Source organism: Cololabis saira, chromosome 7, assembly GCF_033807715.1.
Source record: "Cololabis saira isolate AMF1-May2022 chromosome 7, fColSai1.1, whole genome shotgun sequence".
In the NCBI taxonomy this organism is placed as follows: domain Eukaryota; kingdom Metazoa; phylum Chordata; class Actinopteri; order Beloniformes; family Belonidae; genus Cololabis; species Cololabis saira.
In genome coordinates this window covers 38481155-38505327 of record NC_084593.1, presented here as the reverse complement: position 1 = coordinate 38505327, position 24173 = coordinate 38481155, and the positions used below count along the sequence as shown (strand labels likewise).

General features: G+C 41.6%; 2 protein-coding genes across 2 annotated transcripts in view; one reads left to right on the top strand and one right to left on the bottom strand.

The window, feature by feature from the left end:
- Nucleotides 1-390: 390 nt before the first annotated feature.
- On the top strand, nucleotides 391-7523 carry purab (purine-rich element binding protein Ab). The gene has a single exon (XM_061725853.1). The coding sequence runs from the start codon at nucleotides 454-456 to the stop codon at nucleotides 1333-1335; it is 882 nt and encodes a 293-aa protein (XP_061581837.1). The 5' UTR covers nucleotides 391-453; the 3' UTR covers nucleotides 1336-7523.
- A 1858-nt stretch (nucleotides 7524-9381) lies between these two features.
- Nucleotides 9382-24173, bottom strand: part of psd2 (pleckstrin and Sec7 domain containing 2) — a 43602-nt gene continuing 28810 nt past the window's right edge. Inside the window, exons 4-15 of the mRNA XM_061725852.1 lie at nucleotides 22119-22316; nucleotides 21119-21199; nucleotides 20611-20723; nucleotides 20264-20322; nucleotides 19176-19265; nucleotides 19052-19095; nucleotides 18740-18930; nucleotides 18547-18617; nucleotides 17189-17346; nucleotides 15688-15832; nucleotides 13320-13463; nucleotides 9382-12296 (exon numbers count right to left, since the gene is read on the bottom strand). Coding sequence (XP_061581836.1) covers nucleotides 12066-12296; nucleotides 13320-13463; nucleotides 15688-15832; nucleotides 17189-17346; nucleotides 18547-18617; nucleotides 18740-18930; nucleotides 19052-19095; nucleotides 19176-19265; nucleotides 20264-20322; nucleotides 20611-20723; nucleotides 21119-21199; nucleotides 22119-22316 — 1525 coding nt within the window. The 3' untranslated portion in view covers nucleotides 9382-12065. The remainder of the gene's footprint in view (nucleotides 12297-13319; nucleotides 13464-15687; nucleotides 15833-17188; nucleotides 17347-18546; nucleotides 18618-18739; nucleotides 18931-19051; nucleotides 19096-19175; nucleotides 19266-20263; nucleotides 20323-20610; nucleotides 20724-21118; nucleotides 21200-22118; nucleotides 22317-24173) is intronic.

Below are 24173 nucleotides of genomic sequence, written 5' to 3'. Positions count from 1 at the left end.
GAGTAAAGGAGGAAAAAATGAGGAAAAGAGGAAAGGAAGAAAAGAAGGATAGAGCATGGCAAGAGGAAAGAAGGATAGAAGAATTGGGTCATTTTGACATTTTTCAAAGACAGCACAAGGGTTAAGGCTGAGGTGAAACCTCCGGGAAATGTTGCGGAGAGCGGCGTCCCTCTCTTGAACGCAGCCCGCTCGCAGGACTACAGCGGCAGAAGGCTGATTTATGGTTCCGCGTTACACCAACGCAGAGCCTAGGTGCGCGTCGCCGCGTACCCTACGCCGTAGACTACGCCGTCGATTTAACGCAGAACCATAAACCCGGCTAAGAGACTACAGCTCCCTCCTCTCGCGATAGCGCGGCGGGGCGGCTTGACTGGCAGCGAGGTTGCAGCAGCAGCAGCAGCAGCAGGCAGAGACAGGGAGAGAGCTGGACGGTAGCGCAAGGGAGGCAGCATCATGGCGGACAGAGACAGTGGCAGTGACCACGGAGGGCCCGCCGCGGGCCCCGGCTCGCTGCCCCAGGGGGCAGGGGGGCCCAGCATGGGCGCCGTGTCCCGGCTGCAGCACGACACCGAGGAGCTGGCCTCGAAGCGCATCGACATCCAGAACAAGCGCTTCTACCTCGACGTGAAGCAGAACGTGAAGGGCCGCTTCCTGAAGATAGCCGAGGTCGGGGCCGGCGGCAACAAGAGCCGCCTGACTCTGTCCATGTCCGTGGCCGTGGAGTTCCGAGACTACCTGGGCGACTTCATCGAGCACTACGCGCAGCTGGGGCCCTCCAACCCGGACACGGTGCAGGACGAGCCGCGGCGGGCGCTCAAGAGCGAGTTCCTGGTGCGGGAGAATCGGAAGTACTACATGGACCTGAAGGAGAACCAGCGGGGCCGGTTCCTGCGGGTCCGGCAGACCGTGAACCGGGGGCCCGGCCTGGGCTCCTCGGCGCAGGGCCAGACCATCGCCCTGCCGGCGCAGGGGCTGATCGAGTTCCGCGACGCCCTGGCCAAGCTGATCGACGACTACGGCGTGGACGAGGAGCCGGCCGAGCTGCCCGAGGGCACCTCGCTCACCGTCGACAACAAGCGCTTCTTCTTCGACGTGGGCTCCAACAAGTACGGCGTGTTCATGCGGGTGAGCGAGGTGAAGCCGACCTACCGGAACTCCATCACCGTGCCCTGCAAAGTGTGGTCCAAGTTCGGCAACACCTTCTGTAAATACGCCGAGGAGATGCGCAAGATCCAGGAGAGGAGTAGAGAGAAGCGGGCCTCCGAGCTGCTGCTGCAGCAGCCCGAGGGCCCGCACGGCGCCGGCCCCGGCCCCGAGGACGCGGAGGACGACTGACCTGACCCGGGGGAGGGGGGTTGAGGAGACGCCGGTGGTGGGGTAAAAAGTGATTGCCATGGCTGCCACAATCTGATTTCTTCTGATTTCTGGCCGCGGGAGCGCGCACAGCAGCCCGTTGAGAGAGAGCACTAAAACGTCAGATTTTCAGATTATGAAGCTCAAGAATGAGATCAAATCATATTTAGGCAGAAACAACTTTCATTAACTGTATTTGGCCTTCAATCCATTTTTGGCAGGTGAAAATCCATTTTTTCTGTTGTAATGGTCCTTAAAAAGAGTTAAAAGCAATCCTGTGAGCTCTAGTATTTATATTATGAAGCTCAAGAATGAGATCAAATCATATTTAGGCAGAAACAACTTTTCATTAACTGTATTTGGCCTTCAATTAATTTTTGGCAGGTGAAAATGCCTATTTTGTGTTGTAATGGTCCTTTAAAAGAGTTAAAAGCAATCATGTGAGCTCTATAATAATATAAACACTAGTGTTTATATTATGAAGCTCAAGAATGAGATCAAATCATATTTAGGCAGAAACAACCTTTCATTAACTGTATTTGGCCTTCAATCAATTTTTGGCAGGTGAAAATGCCTATTTTGTGTTGTAATGGTCCTTTAAAAGAGTTAAAAGCAATCCTGTGAGCTCTAGTGTTTATATTATGAAGCTCAGGAATGAGATCAAATCATATTTAGGTAGAAACAACCTTTCATTAACTGTATTTGGCCTTCGATCAATTTCTGGCAGGTAAAAAGACCCATTTTCAGGGGAGAAATCAGATTCTGGCAGGCAATCACTTTTTGGCACAACACCGGCGTGGAAACAACCAAGAAAAAAACTGAGCTTATAGGAGAGAAGACGAGACTTTTAACTGTAAAATAGAGAGAGAATTTCCAAGGGAATCACTCCACACACATCACTTCCACAGACATGGCAGCAGCTCTGCTGTCTCCTCGCTCATTGTACTGGATGTCACCCCACTTACCACCCATGTAACAGTAAGCCGCTGCTATCAAGAATTGAACTGTAAGATATGAACTCTTTCCTACTTGACTTAAATGACAATGAACAGAGTGTTTATATCTCTATCAATGACAGATTTTGCACACATCAGAGCTATTTCGAGAAAAAAAAAATAATGTTTAATCGTTTTCAAAGTGGTTAATATACCAAGATTTAATCCAAGTCAAACCAGAGGTCTATTATATAAGATGACAGTCTTCATGTAGAGTGAATATTTGACATCAGCACAAGGAGAACAATACCTATGATGAACTTTATGAAAACCAAAATCTGATACCAGATGTATAGTTTACTATAAAGGTACGAAGAATTAATAAGAATCTGAAGAACGCCGCACTACAGGCCCGTAAACACCTGTCAATAAGCTTGTGGGCTCATGGTTTAAAAATACGTTGGCAAAGTAGACAATAGTTTTTAAATTTGAACAAAATAAATAATAATGGTCAGCCAATGACAGCATTTCTATCATGCCATCGTGAACAGTTGAGACACGACTAAATAGTCTACTTTGTGCGCCTCAAACAAATGGGATAAAACTATGTCGGAGCTACTCTATAGAATACCAACCCTCTTGCACCATGTCCATGTAAACTTAAATGAAAAAAGTGCTAACTTAGATGTACTAATTATGATTTTGTGAATCAGCTGTAAAGAAATCCTTATTAAGATACCCACGTTTTCTGTGGGTTAATTTTTTTTCTTTGTTACTTTGTTGTTTTCTTTCCTCTGGGAGGGTGGGGGATGCAAAAAGCTTAAGATCCACTTGTGGGGGGAACGCAAAGCGTAGAAACAAACAAACAAACAAAAAAAAAAAGACAAAAAAAAAAAAAGAAGAAGCGACAGCTCGCGGCGAGGCAACGCATCCTCTCTGACATCATTACGACCCGTGCCTTATACACTCCACTCGTTTACGTGTTCTCACATGGATGGTCTGTGACCTCGACCGCTGTACGTTTTCATTTACGAGTGCTGTTTTGTAGGCAGAATTATATCCTGGTGGGGCTGTGGGTTCTCCCTACCCCTGCAGTGCATGGAGCATGCGTGGCAACACCGAAAGGAGAGGCTGAGAGAGGCCGGCGGTGGTTTTGGTCGGGGGAGTCGGGGCTCCCCGTGTTTGAGCTCAGCATCCCTGGCAGCAGCCCCGGCTGGGCGGCCTGCGACGGGAGAGGGATGTGTCTCCAGAGCAGTGAAGGGCCAGCGCTGACTGGTGCCTGGAAATCAAACTGGAGATCTGACGGGTTGCTTTGCACATGGTATGCACCCTGATGTTGAAAAAAGAAAAGAAGTGATGGCTAGAACGGCTGGATGAGGCTGTTGGTCAGAGCGTAGACGGATGCTGTTAAAGAGCCAGACTGTCAGCCGGTCGGGTCGGGCCAGCCGGCCCATCCCATGCAGTCAGTCTGAGTGCAGCCCAGTGGATGTAGAGGCCTGTTGGTGCAGGGCCCAGGCAGTGTCTATCTTTTCATGGTGCTACAGCCCCTTGATCATCCCCGGGGGTGCCTCGCCGCTCGAAATATGTCACTTTTGCATTACTGTTATTCTGATGCTCTTTCTGTTCTTCAGAGTTCGTTTCTCCACTTTATGTCGTCCCTAAACGTGTCGGGTTTCTTCCTTGCAGCAAGAGACGAAGCCACCGACTGGTGTAGGACATTTCATATTAGTGTGCAATATTGTGTACGTGCCAATCGTGGCATTGTATCGCATGTACAGACTATTATAAGAGGAAAAAAAAAATGTACCGGCTATGTGATCAATACATATTTGAAAGCATGATGACGATGAGGTTAATACATCTGCATTATATTTCCGAAATGTGAAAAGTAAGAAACAGTAAACCTGGTAGTGAGTTTTTTTTGTTTTCTCTGTCACATCTTTTTAAACCAGTCGGCTGCCTTGTCTGTCTGTCAGTGTGTATAGACTAGTTTGGGTGTTTTATGGCCCCCCCTACTGAATCACAGAAGAGAAAAACACAATACCCCCCCCCCCCCCCCCCTCATTCCTGTTCATACACACACAACACAGAAACCAAACAACTCCTGACTGTCTCTGCAGTGGTCGACGCTGAAGGTTAATAGTATCTTGGGGCTTGAGTCCGGGGGTGGCTGGCACACACACACACACACACACACACACTCCCCCTTGCTGAGGCCTCTTGCTATCTGAGAGCTGGGGAGGCCTCTACACCATTTTGAATGGTGTTTAGACTGCGTGAGGCCTCCTGCGATGAGAAGCAAGGACGTTTGTTGCTGGAGCCCGAGTGTGACGGCTCTCACGCCAGACTGTGTTGATCGCAGGGCAGGTGAACTTCAACCTGACTTTAGCTTTTCTGCACTTGTGCTTGAGCTGGGCGACAGTGATCGGCCGCAGCGAAACCCCAAGAACAGAGGAGTTCTGTTGTTTTTACAATGAGGGTCACAGTCCTTCTGTGTGATGTGGGCAGACTCTGCTCTCAGATGTGCTTCACTTTCCCAGCCTGGACTCAGAAAGCGTTTTAAGAAAGGTCCCCGGCTCTTTTGTGGTTCAAAAGTTCAAATTTCTGACCCGTCTTTTATTCTTATCAGACTGTGCTGGGGTTTTTCTCAAGAACCACTTGTGCGTTGAGTGTTGCAGAAATGAATCAGGTTCATAAGAGGCCAGTTTTACCACAGTAGCTAGTCAGACTGGTCCACCTGTGCTACATGTGTATCAGAGGTACTGACTTTAAACAAGCTGATCTGTGTTTGATTGGTCATGTTTCTGGCAACAAAGTCGAGAAATATGTTCCAGGAAATCCCATCTGCTCTACACGGGACTTTCTGATTCGTGTTTGTCTCAGAAAAGAAAGTGAAAGGCCCAACAAAGCCTGGCACTGCACTGTAGGGGGCTTACCAGCCAGTAGCCTGACGGGACCCTCTGACTCAGCTGTTATTGGAGAAGAACAGGAAATCTCTTTACCGTCTTTGCAGAGGTAGCCGCATGTCCTCACGCTGCCCTGTGAATTATAAAGAGCTTCCTATCAGCTGAAAAAGCCAGATAACGTCGACATCCCCCATAAAGCACGTCTGGGAGCAGTCTGAGCCGGACTCCGTTGTGATGCAGCACATATTCAGCTTGATTGAATTAGTAATTAAGCGAGTCTCATGCAACAAAAAGTCTCAAACCACACTTTCTCTCTCTTCTCTTCCTTCAGTAGGAGAGCCTGAACCTGCTTATAGTTTATTTTGTGAGCTCTTCACTATGAAACGCCCTTTTTTTTTTTCCTCAAAGACTGAAGTCTTTTTCTTTTTTTTTTTCTCGGTCCAGACTGCAAACGACATTGCTGCTGGTTGTGTGATTGTGCAGAGGGATTCTGTTGAGAGACACGACTCGTCCTTTCGTGGGTCGGGGCCCCGTCTGGGTTACACAGGAATGGCGGCGCGTGTGATTTCTGCTGAAAACAATGTGATCCGATCACATTTCTCATTTAATGACGGCTCAACCAGGTTCCCCCACAAAACCCTGGCGTGACCTTGCAGCCCGGTCGAGCCCACACTGCACAGTCACCTATTTCTGGGACTGACAATGGAGGGCGGATGTTTTACGCCCCGCTTTGTGTAACGTGTCAGTGGCCTGACAGTGTGCTCTCCACACCGGCTCTGCCCACATTCAGTGTGCACGAGTGGCAGAGCACTGAATCGGTTAGCATTGAGCAGAATGATGATTGTTTATACAAGGGGAGCCATCATAGCAATCTTTTAATATAATGTTGCCCTGCCCTTGTCTGTTACAGCTTTAGTGTTTATTTGCCAAATCGCATTCCAAGCGCATATATTTGTTGCAAAAATTGGTGTTAACTCCATTATTCTTCATAATCATTGAGTGATGGAAACAAAAGAAATATATTTAATTTGCAGATATTACTCAACAAAGTACTCGTTGGCTGTTTCTCCGATTGCTACAATGGCTCCAGCTGCAGCTGTGTCGTCCAGCGGTTCCTCGTCCTGGCGTGCACGTGTCGGTAAACTCCTAAAACGGATCAGACTTCCACGAAGGAGTTTCAAACAACCAAATGGGCTCGTTTCCTGGTTTCTGTGTTGTGGTGTTTTCATTGGCCGTTCAGAGTTCCTGGTTAATCACACAGCCAATCGCAGCCTCTGGTCAAAGCCAAGCACTATGTGACTCATCACAAGCCACCAACAGAGAAGCGTCTTCTGTTTGCACGTGCACCGTGCAGTAGGGTCCATCGTATTTCCAGACTGTATAGGCTACTGTTGTGTATAGTTATAAAAATGTTCTTTTAATTGTTCTAACGATGTTGGGAAACAAGATACTGGATTTTAAGGGGCGGGGTCAATGCACAATGAACATATCCCATGTCACCATTTGGTCTCCATCCCTTTACCATCCCCATATGAGATAATATGTTGTATCTTTCAAAAATATTTTATCTGTGGCGTGTGTGTATGAGTGTGTGTGTGTGTATAAATATATACATATATGGTTTGTTATATATGATGCTCATCCTTTCAGAAAAATATAACATATAAACAGGAAAAACATATTGCTGTTTTTTTCCTTTGTATTTTATACTTAAAGCATTGAATAAAAACAGATACTTGCACTTTAGATATATTAAGAAAAATAAAAATCTGCATATTATTTTTGATAGGGATCTCACATTTAAAGATGATAAATTACAGGCTTTGTGACTATTGCTGGACAGAGATGTATTGAGTTGTACTTAATGAAGTATATTTTGTCTGTGTGTCACAAGGTTTACTAAAGTAAATTGCATGAAAAAGTAGTGCTATACCAATATTGTTATTTTTTATTTGTTTTTGTTTTGTTTCTTTAGTTGGTAAAAATGTCTAAAAACTGTGATAACAACCCTCTTGTATCATGTTTAACTTCTTCCCTGTCCCCAAATATTTCTTACTGAAATATGGCCTTTCCTGACTACATGACAATGGTGCTTACTTTGGCTTTGACATCGAGCTCATCCCATTCATCTCAGCATCATCATAACTTGCATTGTTACTCTCCATTACTTTCCGTTATGTACCTTCACTACCTTATTAAATTTCCGTTGATGGCAAAAAAAAAGAACAAAAAAAGAATGGTGTGCTCTTTTGTACATTGCTGTTTGTTTTAATGTTTGGGGAGCCTTGTTGTCTGAAAAATGACTGATCGCTCAATAAAATGTCATTCCACATGCCTCTGTTTTTACACAACTCTCTCAGTACTACAGCTGTAAGTCAAAATGAACGCTGCCAACGCTAATGTAAGAGAATTAACCCACCGAGGGCGTGTTGGTTCATGGCTTTGCAGTCGGCCATCATGTTTCCCTCTAAAGGATCACAGTTTGTTTTGCACTTCAGATATGTGCTCTTGATTTTCACGTGGGAAATCGAGGCCAGAGCACAACACTGTTGCCACATAGAAAACCGGACAGTGTTCACTCAGAGATATGAGGCATTTTCTCTCTGCAACAGGTCATCGCTGCACCAGAAGCACCTAAACCGATGCCTGATCACTCTGAAGTCTCACTTAAAAATAATATTTAAACATGACTCATGACAAAAGGAATCTATTCTTTTCTATAGAGCTGTACGCAATGTTAAATACATGTTTAAAAATATCCTCTAAAATGCTTTAAGCAGAGACATTTGAAGGACTAACAGGCCAGTTGTCACCGTCTGGATAATATACCTATAAGAGCATGCATCCTCAACTCTATGGACATTTCCACATCATTGAGGCAAAGACCTCATCTTCTCTTAATTGCGTGATACAAAAAAGCAATTGTGGATGAGAATTATTAAACTATTAAATAGCAATAACTAAGCGTAGCTCCCATTATAAACTGCGTTTATGTTTAAAGGGTGAGTTTAAAAAGCAGAAATACACCGTTCTCACCTACTGTTGTTACAGTTGAAAAAGACCTGACTACACACAAACCATGTTGATAAATTACATTTTTTATATCTGAAAGGTGGCTATTTATTGTGAACCCTTATAGCTCCAGAAAGAATCAAATCTTAAACTGCAGTTGATGTCACCAGGCTCGTGACACGACGACTCAACCAAGTCTTCACCTTTATTCCTCTTTCTACTGAAAGCTCAATTTATTTGTTAAATGAACAATATAATGTGTTAAAGTATTAAAGCAATGACAGAGGCTTTCTGAAAGTCGGTCAAATTTACAGTTTTGTGTCAATTAATGAGTGAGCTTTGAGTCTGAAGAAGGTTCTAATAATTTTAATAACAGATATACATAGATATACGCAAATCTAAGTGAAGAAAGGTAAACAACAGCATTTAGAGGCTAATTTTTGTCGAGCTGACAAAGAAAAAAACGCATTTAGAGCAAATACCATGAAGTTAAATGGTAGAGAAGGAATACACAGCGGCTCTGTTGCAATTTTAGGCCGTGGTGAAAACCACCAGACACCTGAATGTGTGCGCACCAGCGTAAGTTTCCGTTGCATTGTGGGTAATGTAGTCGTCGGTTTTCCTCGAGCTGCTTGAACGAAGGGATGACAAAAGAAAAACCGAAACCAAAATTAATAAATACTCTACTTATTCATTTTGTCGCCCGTTTTTAAATCATGCAACTTTATTATCCATAGATTATGATTTTATGTTATTAGGGCACATAGCATTGTTACAGGTTAGCTGCAGTTTATCTTAATGTTGAGATGAAATAGGCAAGATATTTTTCAGGCCTCCCTTGGAAAGTCTTTTATTTTTTGCCCTTTTATATTCTTTTCAGTCTTACCTTTGTAATGTTCTCTCAGTCTGTGGTTTAGTATCACTCGTGATCTCTGCCATCAGTTTGGTGCCAAATATTTATTTCCTTGTCTTCTCAGTTACAGCTCAGTGCTCAGAGACACTTTGTTTGTTTCGGTCTACTTTTAGAAAATGACAGTTTGCTCTTTCTATTAGGTACCTAAAGTCTCACAGCTTTAGTTAACAAGGGATTTAATATTAAGCTCTCTAAATTCTGAAGATTAATAGTTATATCAACCAAATATCAGCTAGGTAATTTATAAGGTAATTAAGTTTTGACAATGTAAACAACAGAGTACAAACACAGTTATTTGTAGGAAAGCTTACTTTATGAAGCACAGACTAAATATTCAGTAAATATGTCCTTTACATATTAAGATCATCCTGTCCAAAAGTTCAGATATACAAACAAAAATACAGATCCAATGCTGACAACAAAGTGCCAAAGTTGTCTCTCTCTCTATTTTTCCCTTTTCTTTTTTTTTTTAAATAAAACATAACACATTTCCCCCACAATCCTACATTATAGCACAGGCCTATCCTACAACATTGGGAATCAATGGTTAGCACAACAGCCAAAGTGACTATATCAGGAAGTATCTTTGTAAGAAAGCAGGTATTTATTCTAACAATACAGCTTTAAAAAATGACATTTCTTCTTCAAAAACACAGCTCCTCTTCAGTATTTTGGTCTGTACAAGAATCAGGCTCCAGGATCCCAGCTGCGAATCCAGGATTCCACCCAAGTCCCTAAAGGATCCCAGATCCCACCGGTCACTACTTATGTTATGCAGAGCAGCAAAATGGCAGAGTCCAGAGTGAAAACATAACACTGTTACGACTCTGGTAATGACAACAGGTTTCTAAGCCGCAGGTTTGAGTGAGGGGAGGCTGAATTTTGTGATCTACAGTTGTGTCATAAGCTAATTATGTAGAAAGAATGTGTGTTTGAGAGTTGTTAGGGTTAGTTAAGGTGCTCACAAACAGCGGTACCACATCTCCTCTTCCTAACAACCTTCTTCAAGTCTCAAGAATTGGGCTCATTACATCGATTCCCTCGGAAAAACATGTGCTGTAAGTCTGCTTTGCCTGCTCTTGGCTGGCAGTGACTTTCATTCTAAGAAAATCAAACCAGGCCCTTTTTCCCTCGGAAAACAAGCCTCTCCTCCTCCCACACGGAGAGGGTTTTGATGGCTACTTTGACGATGTTCCTCTATCCGTTCCAGTATGCTGACGGGTTTACAGCGGTCTGGCTGCTACAATCTGCAATCAGCCGGTAACTGTTAAAAAAAATAATACCCTTTACTGGTTCCCCAAAAGCATCCTCGTCTAAAGGGAAGGATGGCAACAGAACTAGCATGCCATTGATTAGTAAATGCCCAAATAATGTAACTAGTCAGGCAAATCTATAATACGGTAGGTCCATGTAAAATAAGATAAGTTGATCAGGGCTTGGAGGTTAGATACAGTAAGAGGTAAGGATACATCTTTTGCCACAAGGATGATGGCTGCCTTTGAAGTGAAGATGCTTTTTAGAGATCTGGGGGTGATTGTGCTGGTAGTCTTACTCAGCAGAAGGCCATGTGGTCGTAGGGTCACCGAACATGCTAAATCCACCCTTCATACAATAATATAACCCAGCTACGTTGGCGTGGACTCTCAGTTACCCGGCGAAGGATGAGCCAGCTATGTTCACTTCTTCCAGTCAGCTTCAGCTGCGACATTTCAACTGGACCCATTTAAAAAAGCACACATTTAAACATGTGCACACACAAACATGCACGCTAAGCCATTCATAATGTATGCTTCACACCCACACTGTCCTCTTCTGCGTTTTATTCTTGACTTCAGAAACCTCACACTCAACCATACGTTTCACATCAGTTCTATCAGCTCAGAGTATAAAAGTAGGCGTAAGGGGAGAATATCAGATGACGGCACAGTGCTTTCTTCCAGATAAACACTTTCTAAAACCAGGAAAAAATAATGAGACAAACCTTATTATCTGGGGTAGTCGTGGGTCAGAAATAATGGGAGCAGACGTTTGATCGCTCTATGTTGAGGCGCCCTTCGCTAAGGCACTCATCCTCCAGCTCCTCTGCAGAGCAGCGAACTGTTTACACCACTAGACAGCTCCTGGACACTTATATGCGACTGACTCGAAAGAAGGAATTTCTGGAGAAGGGCAAAAGGGCTCAGGTGAACCCTTCCCGGGCTGAATAAAAGTTTCTAGAGTTAAATAAATAAATAAATATGATAAAGAGGGACTTTGTCCGTCTGAGTTCGTTGCAGAATAGATATGTTGTATCTTCACACACCATGCTCAACCTGCACTGTAGGTCTGTACAGCACTTGCATCTGTAATTGGCTGAGTACGCATGTACACATTTTTATTTTCATTTTTTTTTTTAAAGAAGGCCAAAATGCTACAGTAGTACCATGTTTGCCGTGTTTATCTCACACACTGTCTGACGTTCCATGACAGCAGAACAAGACAAAAGCAAAATAGTCTGTTTCCTTTTTGGCCTTATACTGACACATTTTGAACTATTCAACTTCTGCTCATAGCGAGAAAAAAAAAACACACACATTTCAAATAAAAACCTCTGTTTCATTCAGAGATTTTGAAATAATACTGATGATGTTGCTATAAATAGTGATCAGAGTTTTGATCATTTTAAATGTGCAATAATAAAGGCTGAAAGGACTGAGGTCTAGCAGAATTACTTGTTTGGTATCAAGGGCAGGTTTCTTCTTCATCTATTGCTCGAGGACAGAGAGTTCAACAGGCTCTATAAAGTCTGGGAAGAAGACTGACATCCTACTGTACTTAGGAACGGAGGAGCCCAAAACACAAAATACTAATGACTAATCCAGGGAGGAGTTGCAGGATTATTTTGCTGAGACTTGGGACGCGTTGCTTTGTATGCCGGCGCGTCTGGTCCTCCTTCATCCCCTTTCCTCAGCTACTCTGTCCAGAACTAGTGCAAGCGGTGGCCTTCCCGTTCAGGCCGGCGTGGGCCTGGCTGATGGATGGGGAGGACTTGGTCTTTCGGAGGTGGCCTTCACGCCCGGCCAGGCTGCCGTCCATGATCAGGCTGCCCATCACACTGGCCTCGATCTTCTCCAGGTCGTCCGTGTCCACCTGGATCTTAGCCTGCAACAGGCTGATGTATTTCTCATACCGAGTTTTCTGCTCAGAGAAGGGGGTGGAGGAGGGATGGAGGAGGGATGGAGGAGGGATGGAGGAGGGATGGAGGAGGGATGGAGGAGGGATGGAGGAGAGATGGAGGAGGGATGGAGGGGAGATGGAGGAGGGATGGAGGAGGGATGGAGGTGGGATGGAGGAGGGATGGAGGGGAGATGGAGGAGGGATGGAGGGGGGTCAAACAGAAAGACCAAAAGAAACATGTCATAAAAAGGTGAGTAAGAATCTTCTAAGGGCCTCATTTGCATTCTTGCTGGCTCAAATGTGTCCACAATTTAAAGCTGTCCTAAACCTGTAAATAAAATAGATGAAGCTGGTTTACAGCAAATAAGATGCTTGTCCTTGTATTATACATATACAGGACTGTCTCAGAAAATTAGAATATTGTGATTTTCTGTAATGCAATTACAAAAACAAAAATGTCATACATTCTGGATTCATACACAAATCAAATGAAATATTGCAAGCCTTTTATTATTTTAATATTGCTGATCATGGCTTACAGCTTAAGAAAAACTCAAATATCCTATCTCAAAAAATTTGAATATTCTGGGAATCTTAATCTTAAACTGTAAGCCATAATCAGCAATATTAAAATAATAAAAGGCTTGCAATATTTCAGTTGATTTGTAATGAATCCAGAATTTATGACATTTTTTTTTTTTTTTTTAATTGCATTACAGAAAATAAAGAACTTTATCACAATATTTTTTTTGAGACAGTCCTATATATATACATATACATATACATATATTTAACATATTTACACAACACATTAAAACGTAGTGTAAGTGATCTACCTGCAAGCTTTTAACTAGTTAAGGAATGATCTAACATAGGTAGGTACTATATAACATAGGGTGAAAGTTTCAAAAATAAAACTATTCAACTATTTGAATTTATTTATTATTTATTCAACTATTTGAGGCTACAAGTAACTACAAGTTGCTACAGTTACATACATGGGTTATGCATTCAATGACACTGATCATAACTCTTATTCTGTACCTCATATGTGAGGTAGTGCTCTTTCAGCCGGTACTCCTCCCACTCACGGCTTTTTGGGTCAGCCGAGGGCTGGTTTTTTCGGTGTTCTTCCAGCTCCAGACTCATCTGCTTCAGCTTTCTTTCATGACTCAGCAGCTGCTCCTCCTACACCAATCACAGGCCAAACACAAGCCAGAGGACCCCCAAAATAGTCAGTAACCTTCAAGTGGGCAAACAGAATATGTATGAATCGCTCTGCTCTGTCCTGAACAGATCCTATGATGTAGGAGGAAAGAGTGACCTAAACGCAATTGTGACAAAATACTGATTGAAGTTTTGACCACTGCATCTAATGTTTCTGTTCATATAAAAGGGGAAGCAGCATATACTATAGTAGTAGCTCCACTTTTTTCTAATGTAAATTAGCACAAAAGAGATATTAAGTTCAACCTATTTCAGTTCAATGTTTTGACGAATCAGGACAAAAAGCAAACAAAAATAAAGAATAATCTGGTGCTTATAAGCTCTTAAAATGAGATAAACACCTGGCATAGAACACCATGTTGTTATTTTTTGCGTCGAAAGAGATTCAGTGTGAAAACCTACGTAGATCCCAGGATTCAGTAGCTAGAGCTACCTTCATAGATCTGCAATTACATGGGACGTCCCCTCGTGGGATGGCTGGGAACAACAATCCAGTTTTAACAGTTTGGGAAGAATCTTTCTCTTTGTTATACGGAAATAACCTTATAACCCTTCCTAAACTGATGGAGATCAACAACTGTTCCTCTAAAACGTAGGTTATTATCAGTACTCGAGTTGTAAAAAAGAATCAGGGGGGATGGTGGATTTTATCATATGGGGACAGATAATTTGTGCTGATTACAAATAATATAATATATTACAAAACACCTGCAGAAATACTGCAGGAATGACATAGCAGCAGTTAAATGCAGCCTTCTGTAAGCTTTAAATATCCACTGGGCTTACATCAAATACATCAAAACACAACAATAAAAAACACTTTTCTGAACTTATCAATATGACTCTGTCCTTCACAGGATAAGTAAAATGGATCACTGCAAAAACTCAAAATCTTAACAAGAATATTTGTCTTATTTCTAGTTAAAATATCTCATTTTGGTAAAAAAATCTCATTACACTTAAAACAAGACTCATCACTGGAAAAAACAACAATTTTCACCTGTTTCAACTTCAAGTAAATTTTCACTTGAAATAAGTAGAAAAATCTGCCAGTGAAAAAATACTTTTTTGCTTGTAATAAGAAGATAAATATTTTTTCCTACTTATTTCAGGTGAAAATTTACCTGAAACAGGTGAAAATTGTCACATTTTTGTGGTGTTATTTTTCTGGTGATGACTCTAAATGTTGAAATGGCAGTAAAACCACATTCATTGATGAAATGACATAAGGGATGGAAAGGGGGGATGGCAGTTTTACAGGGGGGATGATTTGACTGTTTTTATTTCAGGGGGGGATGCCATCTCCCCTCATCCCCCCTCATCTCTAGTACTGGTTATTATCTTCATTTCCACACACTGCCTTTGTATTTTGGCTTGGTTTTTGTTCAATAAATAATAATGTTATGTAATTGGTTGAGTCATTAATCTGAGATTGTATTGTCCTCATTTTAAGACCTGAAGACCAGAGGAGTTGTTTGTGATGCCTGGTAAAACCTTTCAAAGAGTGTGTTTTTTTTTCAAATGGCTGATTCCCACGATCTGTACTCAGTTTTGAGAGATCCTAAACAAGTGACACTACAACATGTAACCAAAAACATCTTGATTGATTATGTCTTACTCTCCGCTCTGTATGTAAATGAACACATGCGTCGTTTTTGCTTGATAACGCCACGCACAATCTTTTAATCACCAAAGACGACAGCTTGAGTTTTTATTCCTTAAAGGATATGTTCAAAACAAGAGTGTACACAATATTAAGGAGGATCTGCTGCAAACATAAAGAAGAAAATTAATAACAGCTTTACTGCAGTCATTCACTTGCAAAATCAAATGAGTCACTGCCTAACCTACTGGCTTTAGTTTAGTAGGCGGTCTCTGATTCTATCCCAGGATGCTTTTGCTCTTAAACTATCGAGAATGTGGAGAGAAGTGTTCCAGACCATCCTCAAATACATCCTGGGTGATCGGATCTGCATCCTCTCTTTGATATGTTCAGATGTCGCATTAGCAGTGGTCTCTTGTGCCTGGATTTGTCCGGATGCTTTCTGAACTGTATTGTTGAAGTGTCTTGAGATGGCATTTGTCATGATTTGACACAATGTAAATAAAGCTGAATTGAATTGAAAATTGAAATGAGAGGTTAATGCACGGTCTGAGTTGCTGTTACGCATCTGTGTGTGCTTACCTGGTTGAGTCTAGTGGACGAAGATGGCAAGATTGGCCGACAGAATTTCTTCATGGAGCCAATAGCAGCCGGGAAGGCTGGAGCAGAGAACAGCGCCGCCACCAGGTTTATCCTGAAGATCCAAGACATCATCTCTTCCTCGCTCCTGGAACACAGATGGAGTGATGTCAGGGACTGAAAATCACATGTCAGTCCTTTGTTTTTTGCCATCATTGAAAAGAGTGAAAAAGATGATTATGATTTGCAAAAAAAAGTGTTATTAAAATCATATACAAACTGCATATCAGAGACAGTCGCTATGGAAAATGCTAATTAAAAAAAACAAACATACATTATTTTGACGTATATTTCTTTTGAGACTTTATGAACAAAACATGCTTTATATTTCCCTCCAAAGGATAAATAGAAAATAGGTGGATGGATGGATATTTTATATCTTTCTCGTCATTTCCTTTTGTTAACATTCATACATTTTGTCATTTTACTGTCGGAAGTAGAAAACTTTTTGCACACCGGATTTTCAGAAAGGTGCGTCGGAGGAGGAAAGCTGTAGCCAAATATAAAAAGAAAACTCCCGCGCACCTTCTTCTCACCGTACTCGTGTTTATTAGGCCAATGTTTCGGTCATAGACCTTTTTCAAGGCATCCAAAGGGTGCCTTGAGTACGGTGAGAAGAAGGTGTGCAGGAGTTTTCTTTACTTTTTATATTTGTCATTTTACTGTCAGAAACACATTCCAGAACATTTAAGATTTTACGACTTAATGCTGCGACTCCTTTTCATAACAGTTAAAAGGTGTTCTGGCATGAAGGACAGCACGCAACCAACAGTTTCTATTAAAACTATTTTAGTAAAAAAAAAGAAGATGGACAGTGTGACGGTCCATTGCAGAATCCTTCGAGACATGAACGTCCCCTCTGGACAAGGCTGACATAACTTTTTTTTTGTGCCATACAATTTTAAATAGCATCTGTGAACACATCTCTGTACTGTAGTGCCTCCTCAAGGTGTCCTGGAGTAATCCCTTGCCTTCGTGGTTCAATCAGTTACTGGGAAATGAAGGTTCTTGATGCAGCGATGTCTGATAGACTGGACATTACAGATTAAGCTTGTGTTTTTGAAGCTTTTGATTAGATTATGCTCTGTAGAAAAAGAAATGTACAAAGCTCAAGTGAAAAGAGCCCAAAAGATATGTTTGTACATCTGAAAATTCTATTGAATCTGTACATGTTATTGTGAATATTGAACATTGATGTTTTTCTTGGATGAGCATTGTGGTTGTTCGGATCCCAAGTGGAGCCTTTCTGTGGAGAATGTTCATGGACTCTGCATGCTTTCGTGGGTTTTCTCTGGGTTCTCTGACTCTCACAGTCCAAAAAACATGAATTTTAGGTTGATTAGTCTTACTTAATCATCCCTGAGCACGCGTCTCTCTGCGTGGCCTTGTGATGGCCCCACAGAGGGTGGGTGTGCTAGATGAATGAAGGGCCTGGGTTACTCACGGGGCCTGCAGCAGGAACACTCTCCAGTCTGAGGTTTTGAGCTTTAGCACATTGGCTTTCTTGCTGTAGTCGGTGGCGCGAGTGGCCAGCGCATGGTGGATCCGCACGGCGTTCTTCAGGTCCACCTCGGAAATGTCGGTGTCTGGCTTGTACTCATCCTGTTTAAGTTAAACAAAAAGATAAAAGCAAAAATGTAGGTTGCAGATTACAGTAAATCATTCAAATAGTTTCCTCTCTTACAGCAGAAGATTAGTTGATTAAAGTTTGCATAAAATGTACTTTGATGTTAACACTCTACTCTGATGTTTCCTACAGATATATCTGGTATAACCAGTACTCGAGTTGTGAAAAAAAAAAACAGGGGGATGGTGGATTTTATCATATGGGGACAGATAATTTGTGCTGATTACAAATAATATAATATATTACAAATAAGTTAAATGCAGCCTTCTGTAAGCTTTAAATATCCACTGGGCTAACATCAAATACATCAAAACACAACAATAAAAATCATTTTTCTGAACTTATCAATATGACTCTGTCCTTCACAGGATAAGTAAAATGGATCACTGCAAAAACTCAAAATCTTAACAAGAATATTTGTCTTATTTCTAGTTAAAATGTCTCATTTTAGTAAAAAAATCTCATTACACTTAAAACAAGACTCATCGCTGGAAAAAACAACAATTTTCACCTGTTTCAAGTAGATTTTCACTTAAAATAAGTAGAAAAATCTGCATGTGGAACAAGATTTTATTGCTTGTAATGAGAAGATAAATCTTGTCCCATTGGCAGATTTTTCTACTTATTTCAAGTGAAAATTTACTTGAAACAGGTGAAAATGGTCAAAATAAGTTATTTTTCTGGTGATGACTCTAAATGATGAAATAGCAGTAAAACCACTTTCATTGATGAAATGACATAAGGGATGGAAAGGGGGGATGATTTGGACCGTTTTTATTTCAGGGGGGATGCCATCCCCCCTCAACTCCAGTACTGGGTATAACTACTCGTAAAGTCAAAACAGTACTGTTTGTGGGGCAGATGAGTGGACAACCTCACGCGTCACTACAACCTTCCTATCAGCAGGGGGAGACAAACGTACACTAAACCAGCCTCCCTTCATTTCCTCTCTTAATGCATTTTCTAGTTCACTCCCTTAAAACACACACACACACACACACGCGCACACACACACACACACACACACACACACACACACACACACACACACACACACACACACACACACACACACGCGCACACCCACACCACAGAGCTCACAGCATCCACCACTGCTGTCACTGCGGTGGTGGATGTGTTTCTATGGCAACGGAGAGGAAGATGAGACATGGCACCTTCTGGAGATATAAGATCATTCCCTTGAGCACCGCATAGAATTTCTTCCAACCCCGGCGACCCCTTGGGGCTGAAAGACAATAGGGCAAAACAACACTTATTCCCTCAAGATTTTGTTCTGAAAGAGATGAAACAGGATTTGTTCACTTCAGTGTCTTTTATCCGTGTGTGAGTTTGTGTGCGTGCACTCACTGCGTTTGCCGTCCATGTCAGCGTGACTCTTGCGGGTCAACACTCCGTGTTTGTAGGTGACCGCGTTTAAGAGAATGGGAATGGCAATGAAAGGGTTATTGCCGTCCGTTACCCTGGCAACACGTTTACTCCCACCCTCACATTGCTCCTCCACTAGTTCTGACAGACTCTTCCTCAGCTCCTCCTCCTCACTGCAAACACACAAATGCCCATTCATATATCTCCGAGGTGCAGGTTTTCAAATGCACTCAGTTCTGCAAAACTTGTAAAATCCATATACTTCTCCTTTAGATAAGTACAGAAAGCACTTACACTGCCCACTCCAGCTTTTCATTCTTGATAGAGTTATACAAGATCTGGGCAGGAAATAAAAGGAAAAGAATGTAACATTTACATGTTTTTTTTATTAATTTAACCATTTTACTCTCTACAATACCTTTAATAAATCTTTAGGAAAGTCTTTGCCATTATTGAGGCCATCAAGGTTACCAATGAACTGCTGGCAAGACATCTTCTTCCCAATGTTCTGAGGAGAGGAAAAGAAGCCAAGAGACAAACACAGAAAGGAACAAAGAAAACAGTTACAGCTGAATATTAAATTACTTTTGGTAACTCTGTGGAACCAGGCAGTCTGGCTCAGCTCTGGATCAGCGATGACAGATTCTTAGCTTTTCCCAGTTTTGTCTGTGCAAACCTGAATGTAGTTTTAAAACTGCCCACTGGGCAGCAACACTGTGCTGCTGGTGTTCAGTATCAGTGCTAACCGGCGCTGCCTTTACTAGAATTTACCAAACACCTTTCAGTGTGTTCATTTCTAATCAAAGAACAGAAGGATCCATTACTGACATTTTCTGCGTGAATCAAATTGGACACTTAAACAAATGTGTTATTGCTCTATTTTGATATTGACATTCGAAGCATTATGCTGGAGCTGTTCTCATTCCTTCCACCAATATTTATTCCGACATTAAGTGTGCAAGTGGAGGCGTATATATATGTCATCAAGTAAAGTATTAGTACAGATTAATACTCACCACCTGCAGGGACAGAGAGAGACCAGGGGACCAGATATGGTTAGCAGGGAAGGGTTTGAAGAGGGAGGAAAAGGAATTACAAAGAAAGAGTAGATATTAGTTAGAGGATGGGTGTTCATTCTAACTGCTACTGGCAAGGATTGACTGGAGTTGACAAGTGGACCCAGGAATAACAAAGTACAGGACCTATGACACTGATCGTGTCACTGTATGTGGACCACAGCGCTTCGGTTTTTCTACTGTATAGATGAGACCGTTCAAGTAGAGAAGAGACAGAAACAGGTCAGAAACTAGGCCAGGAAGGAGAGAGAGAAACTGAGAAAAGGGTAGGCAGACAGGGAAAGAACAATAATGTGTGAAAAAGATGGTGGAAATGGAAACATGCTGTGGCAGATGGTGAATTATCTCCAGACTTGTTTTTTTTTTTGTTAACAAACAGAAGTGCATAGATTTCTACACAACTAGAAAACCAGAGGACAAAAGTACATACGTGTCCATGCAGATCAGTGTTGAGCAGCATCAAGGCGCAGGTCAATGTGTGAGCTCCATCTGCAACGGGGTAATGCACAAGGCCAAGATCAGCTGTCACACACCAATGTATGATAGTTGTAGGTGACATCTGCAGAGCTACACAAAACAAGAGCTCTGCAATTTCCAATTGCACTGCTAATAGTACTGCTTCTAATAAGTTTATGCTGCAAGATGATCAGTTTTGGTGACTATTATGGTCTAATCTTACTTCAGTTGAATTATTATAGTGTAATCTCATCTTTTTCTTCCCTTTTTGTCTTCATAAAATTGTAATTATCTCGTCATCATCACCGTAACGACTCTAACCTTCAGAGGAGGGCGTCTGCGGGTTGCAGTGGCAGAAGCGTTTGGAGAAATGGACGAGGACTCGCTCTCTCTCCTGGGTCTCTCCCATCAGTGGAAAGGCCTTCAAGAAGTTCCTGACACACAAATGCAACCAGATGAAATGTGTTTTACAAAAGGAGCAGATGTCCAGGCCGCTTTCGACACTTGAGCCATAAATCAAGTAAACTGTTTTACACAGCCAAAATATTTCTGTTTGTGTCTCTTTAATACTTCTTTTTATGTTCTTATATTCTGTGAGCATGCTGCATGCTGCTTTTCAGCAACAGTGTTCTGTTGTGCAATCAGATCAACATGCATGTTATGTACTCTGCAGCTGTCAGCTTTGCTGGCAAAATATACTCAACAGGACAACTTGATAGGTACAAGGTTAATGCATTGTGAAAGGAGGCGGTGAAAACACACCGACATGTGCATGTGTATGAATATCTACTATTATACTCATCACTCACAACTGCTGAGTATGCATTACCTCAGGGCTCGATCCAGTGACAGGCAAGAGAAGTCAAAGAAACTCAGGTACTCCGATGCCACCAACTGGCTGAAGTCGTTACTGCAGACAGAAAAAAGCGTCAGTACCTCCATGTGGCGCTGAGGAGGTTTGAATATTAGTGTTTTAACATTAAAGAGTGGTAAAGGAGTCCAACCTTTAGCAGATTTTCATGCATTTGTCTACATGTCTATTTTTTACGACGGAGTATTAGGCCAAACAAAAAAACAAAAAAAGGAAATTACGAGAATAAAGTCATAATGTAATGAGAATAAAGTTGTAAAATTACGAGAATAAAGTCATAATATTACGAGAATAAAGTCGTAATATTACGAGAATAAAGTTGTAATATATTATAAATATATAAATATAACTTCACAAGATGCTCAATATTCTTCATTTTAACACAGGGACAAGACTGCTCTTCCTGTTGAGTTCTCATAAATTACCACTTTATTTTCATAATATTACGACTTTATTCTCGTAATATTACGACTTTATTCTCATAATATTACGACTTTATTCTTGTAATATTACGACTTTATTCTCATAATATTACGACTTTATTCTCATAATATTACGACTTTATTCTATTACGACTTTATTCTCGCAACATTACGACTTTATTCTCGTAATGTTACGACTTTATTCTCGTAATTTTACGACTTTATTCTCGTAATTTTACGACTTTATTCTCGTAATATTACGACTTTATTCTATTACGACTTTATTCTCACAACATTACGACTTTATTCTCGTAATTTTACGACTTTATTCTCATTATATTATGACTTTATTCTTGTAATTTCCAATTTTTTTGTCTTAGTTTGGCCCTAATACTCCGTCGTAATTTTTACATGAAACAATGTAAAAAAAAAAAGTAAAAATGTGCCATATGAAACTGCATCAACATTTTTACACTTTTGTGGTGTCTGTCTGTCCTTCCACCAGTGTGCATGTGTTACTGTGGGTGCGTGCTCACTTCTTGCCCAGGTGTTTAGCCACATCACAACGTTTGAAGCCCTCAAGGTGATAGAGCCGCTTGGCCAGCCTTTTGGCGGCTTCACAGTCGACCCGGCAGCCGTTGGCCAGAGTGTCGGTGCTCCCGCGTGCCAAGCGCTCCAGACTGCCCAGATCACACTCCTCTGAGTCAGACAGTGCGTCTGTGAGGCTGGCATCACTGGGAAGGAGAACATACGTACATGCACACACAAACATGCACACACAAACAAAAACACAAACGCAGGAGGTCACTTTAATTAATGGGGTTTCAGCAAATTTGCAACTGACTTAGAACTAGACAGCAAGCACTAAATTATTGAGCATAATTTCAATTATATAGACATATGGTCACTTAGGAAAGAAGATAAGTGGAAGAAAGTGTAAATGACTTAACAGTAACCCAGTTTCACCCTCCTTTAATATGCTGCAGTGGGTATGAGGGTTAATTATAATGCAGGAGCTGAATTCATCTGCTCCAATCATGTCAATAAAGCCCCGCTCACTTAGACAGTAAACTTCTGACATCGCTTTAATTAATGGACTATAACTCTATTCGACTTCTCTCTTTCAGGAAATCGTAGCAGTTCTGTTTTAAAGTGAGCTTTTCACTTGCAAGCTCAGCTCCCAGACCTCAATTATTCATCCATCCATCCAACTTCCATGTCCGCTGCATTCTTTCAGGGTCACGGGGGTCGTCTGCAGCCGATCCCAGCTGGACACTGGGTGAGAGGACACTGGAGGTGTTGCCAGTCAAAGACAAACCATGAACAACGGTCGGCCACACAGTCAAGGTTTTGGATTGCGGGAGGAAGTTGGAGAACTTGGAAAAAACCAATGCAAAGATGGGGAAAACCCACACACTCCACACGGAGAGGTCCAAGCTGGGATTAGAACCGATTCTGGCTGTGAAGCAACACTGCTGATATATGTCAGCCCCCGCGCTGCCAGACCTCAGTCACTGTGGAATATTATGTCTTTATATAAAGACTTGGGGAGGGAGGGGATCTGAATTAGAGCAGGAAAGCATGAGTCCCCTTACTCAGTAACCAGGGCTTAGAGCACAGCAGCTTTAATAGTCAACCTTTGTGTCAACCTTTACTCTGTTACAAAGCTTTGTTTACAAAATGTAACCACATTCAGACATATATATAAACACCAGGCAATGAACAAACTATCTTTTCACGCTAACTCCTGCTACAGCGGCTCACAAAGAGTTCATTTTTATATGACAGACACACACAAACAAGACTCACAAGGTGAAACTATAACAACCCTCATCGTTGCAGGAACTCCAGTCCTCGTGCAAAACAGCCAACACTGAAATAAAGGTGTAAACTGTGCATTTTACACTGGTCTTTCCTGAAGCTGCCTGTTGTCAGCGGTGGAGACCTGCGTACGCATCGATCCGAAGCAAAACACTTTGAGATCAGTCAGTCCTGCCAGAGTAATTATGGTCACGAAAAGAAATAGAAATGAGCTGCCAAACACTTGAGTAAATTATTAAACGGTTTTCAGTATGAAGTCCAAATGTATCAAACTAAACTGAATCAATGCCTGTTGAGGAATATACTGAATTTTAAACCACTAGGGCCGATAATGAAAACATCTTCATTCCAGGTTATTTCCTGCTCCACCAGATTCAAGCAATTGTCATTGATTTAGAAACAACATTTTAACATCAATACAAAAAAATAAAAAAATACTGATATATAAAACTCTAAAATATCATTAAGCCACGATACAACATTATCGCGAGAGAAATACGTTTCTTGAGTTTATTCAGGTGCCTTTAACACTGAACATTTGTTAACATTGACAACTCAAGAGGAATATATGAATAACATTAAAGCAGGATGCTCTAGAATAGAATAGAATAGAATAGAATAGAATAGAATAGAATAGAATAGAAGACTTTATTGATCTCCCAGAGGAGAAATTCAGTCGTGCAGCAGCCAAAACACACACACACTTTATACAAAAAATGTAAAATAGAAATAACCAATAAATAATAAAAAAGAACAATATAAAAAGTAGA

Coding starts and splice junctions, on each gene's coding strand:
- purab (XM_061725853.1), top strand. CDS start 454: ATGGCGGACAGAGACAGTGGCAGTGACCACGGAGGGCCCGCCGCGGGC.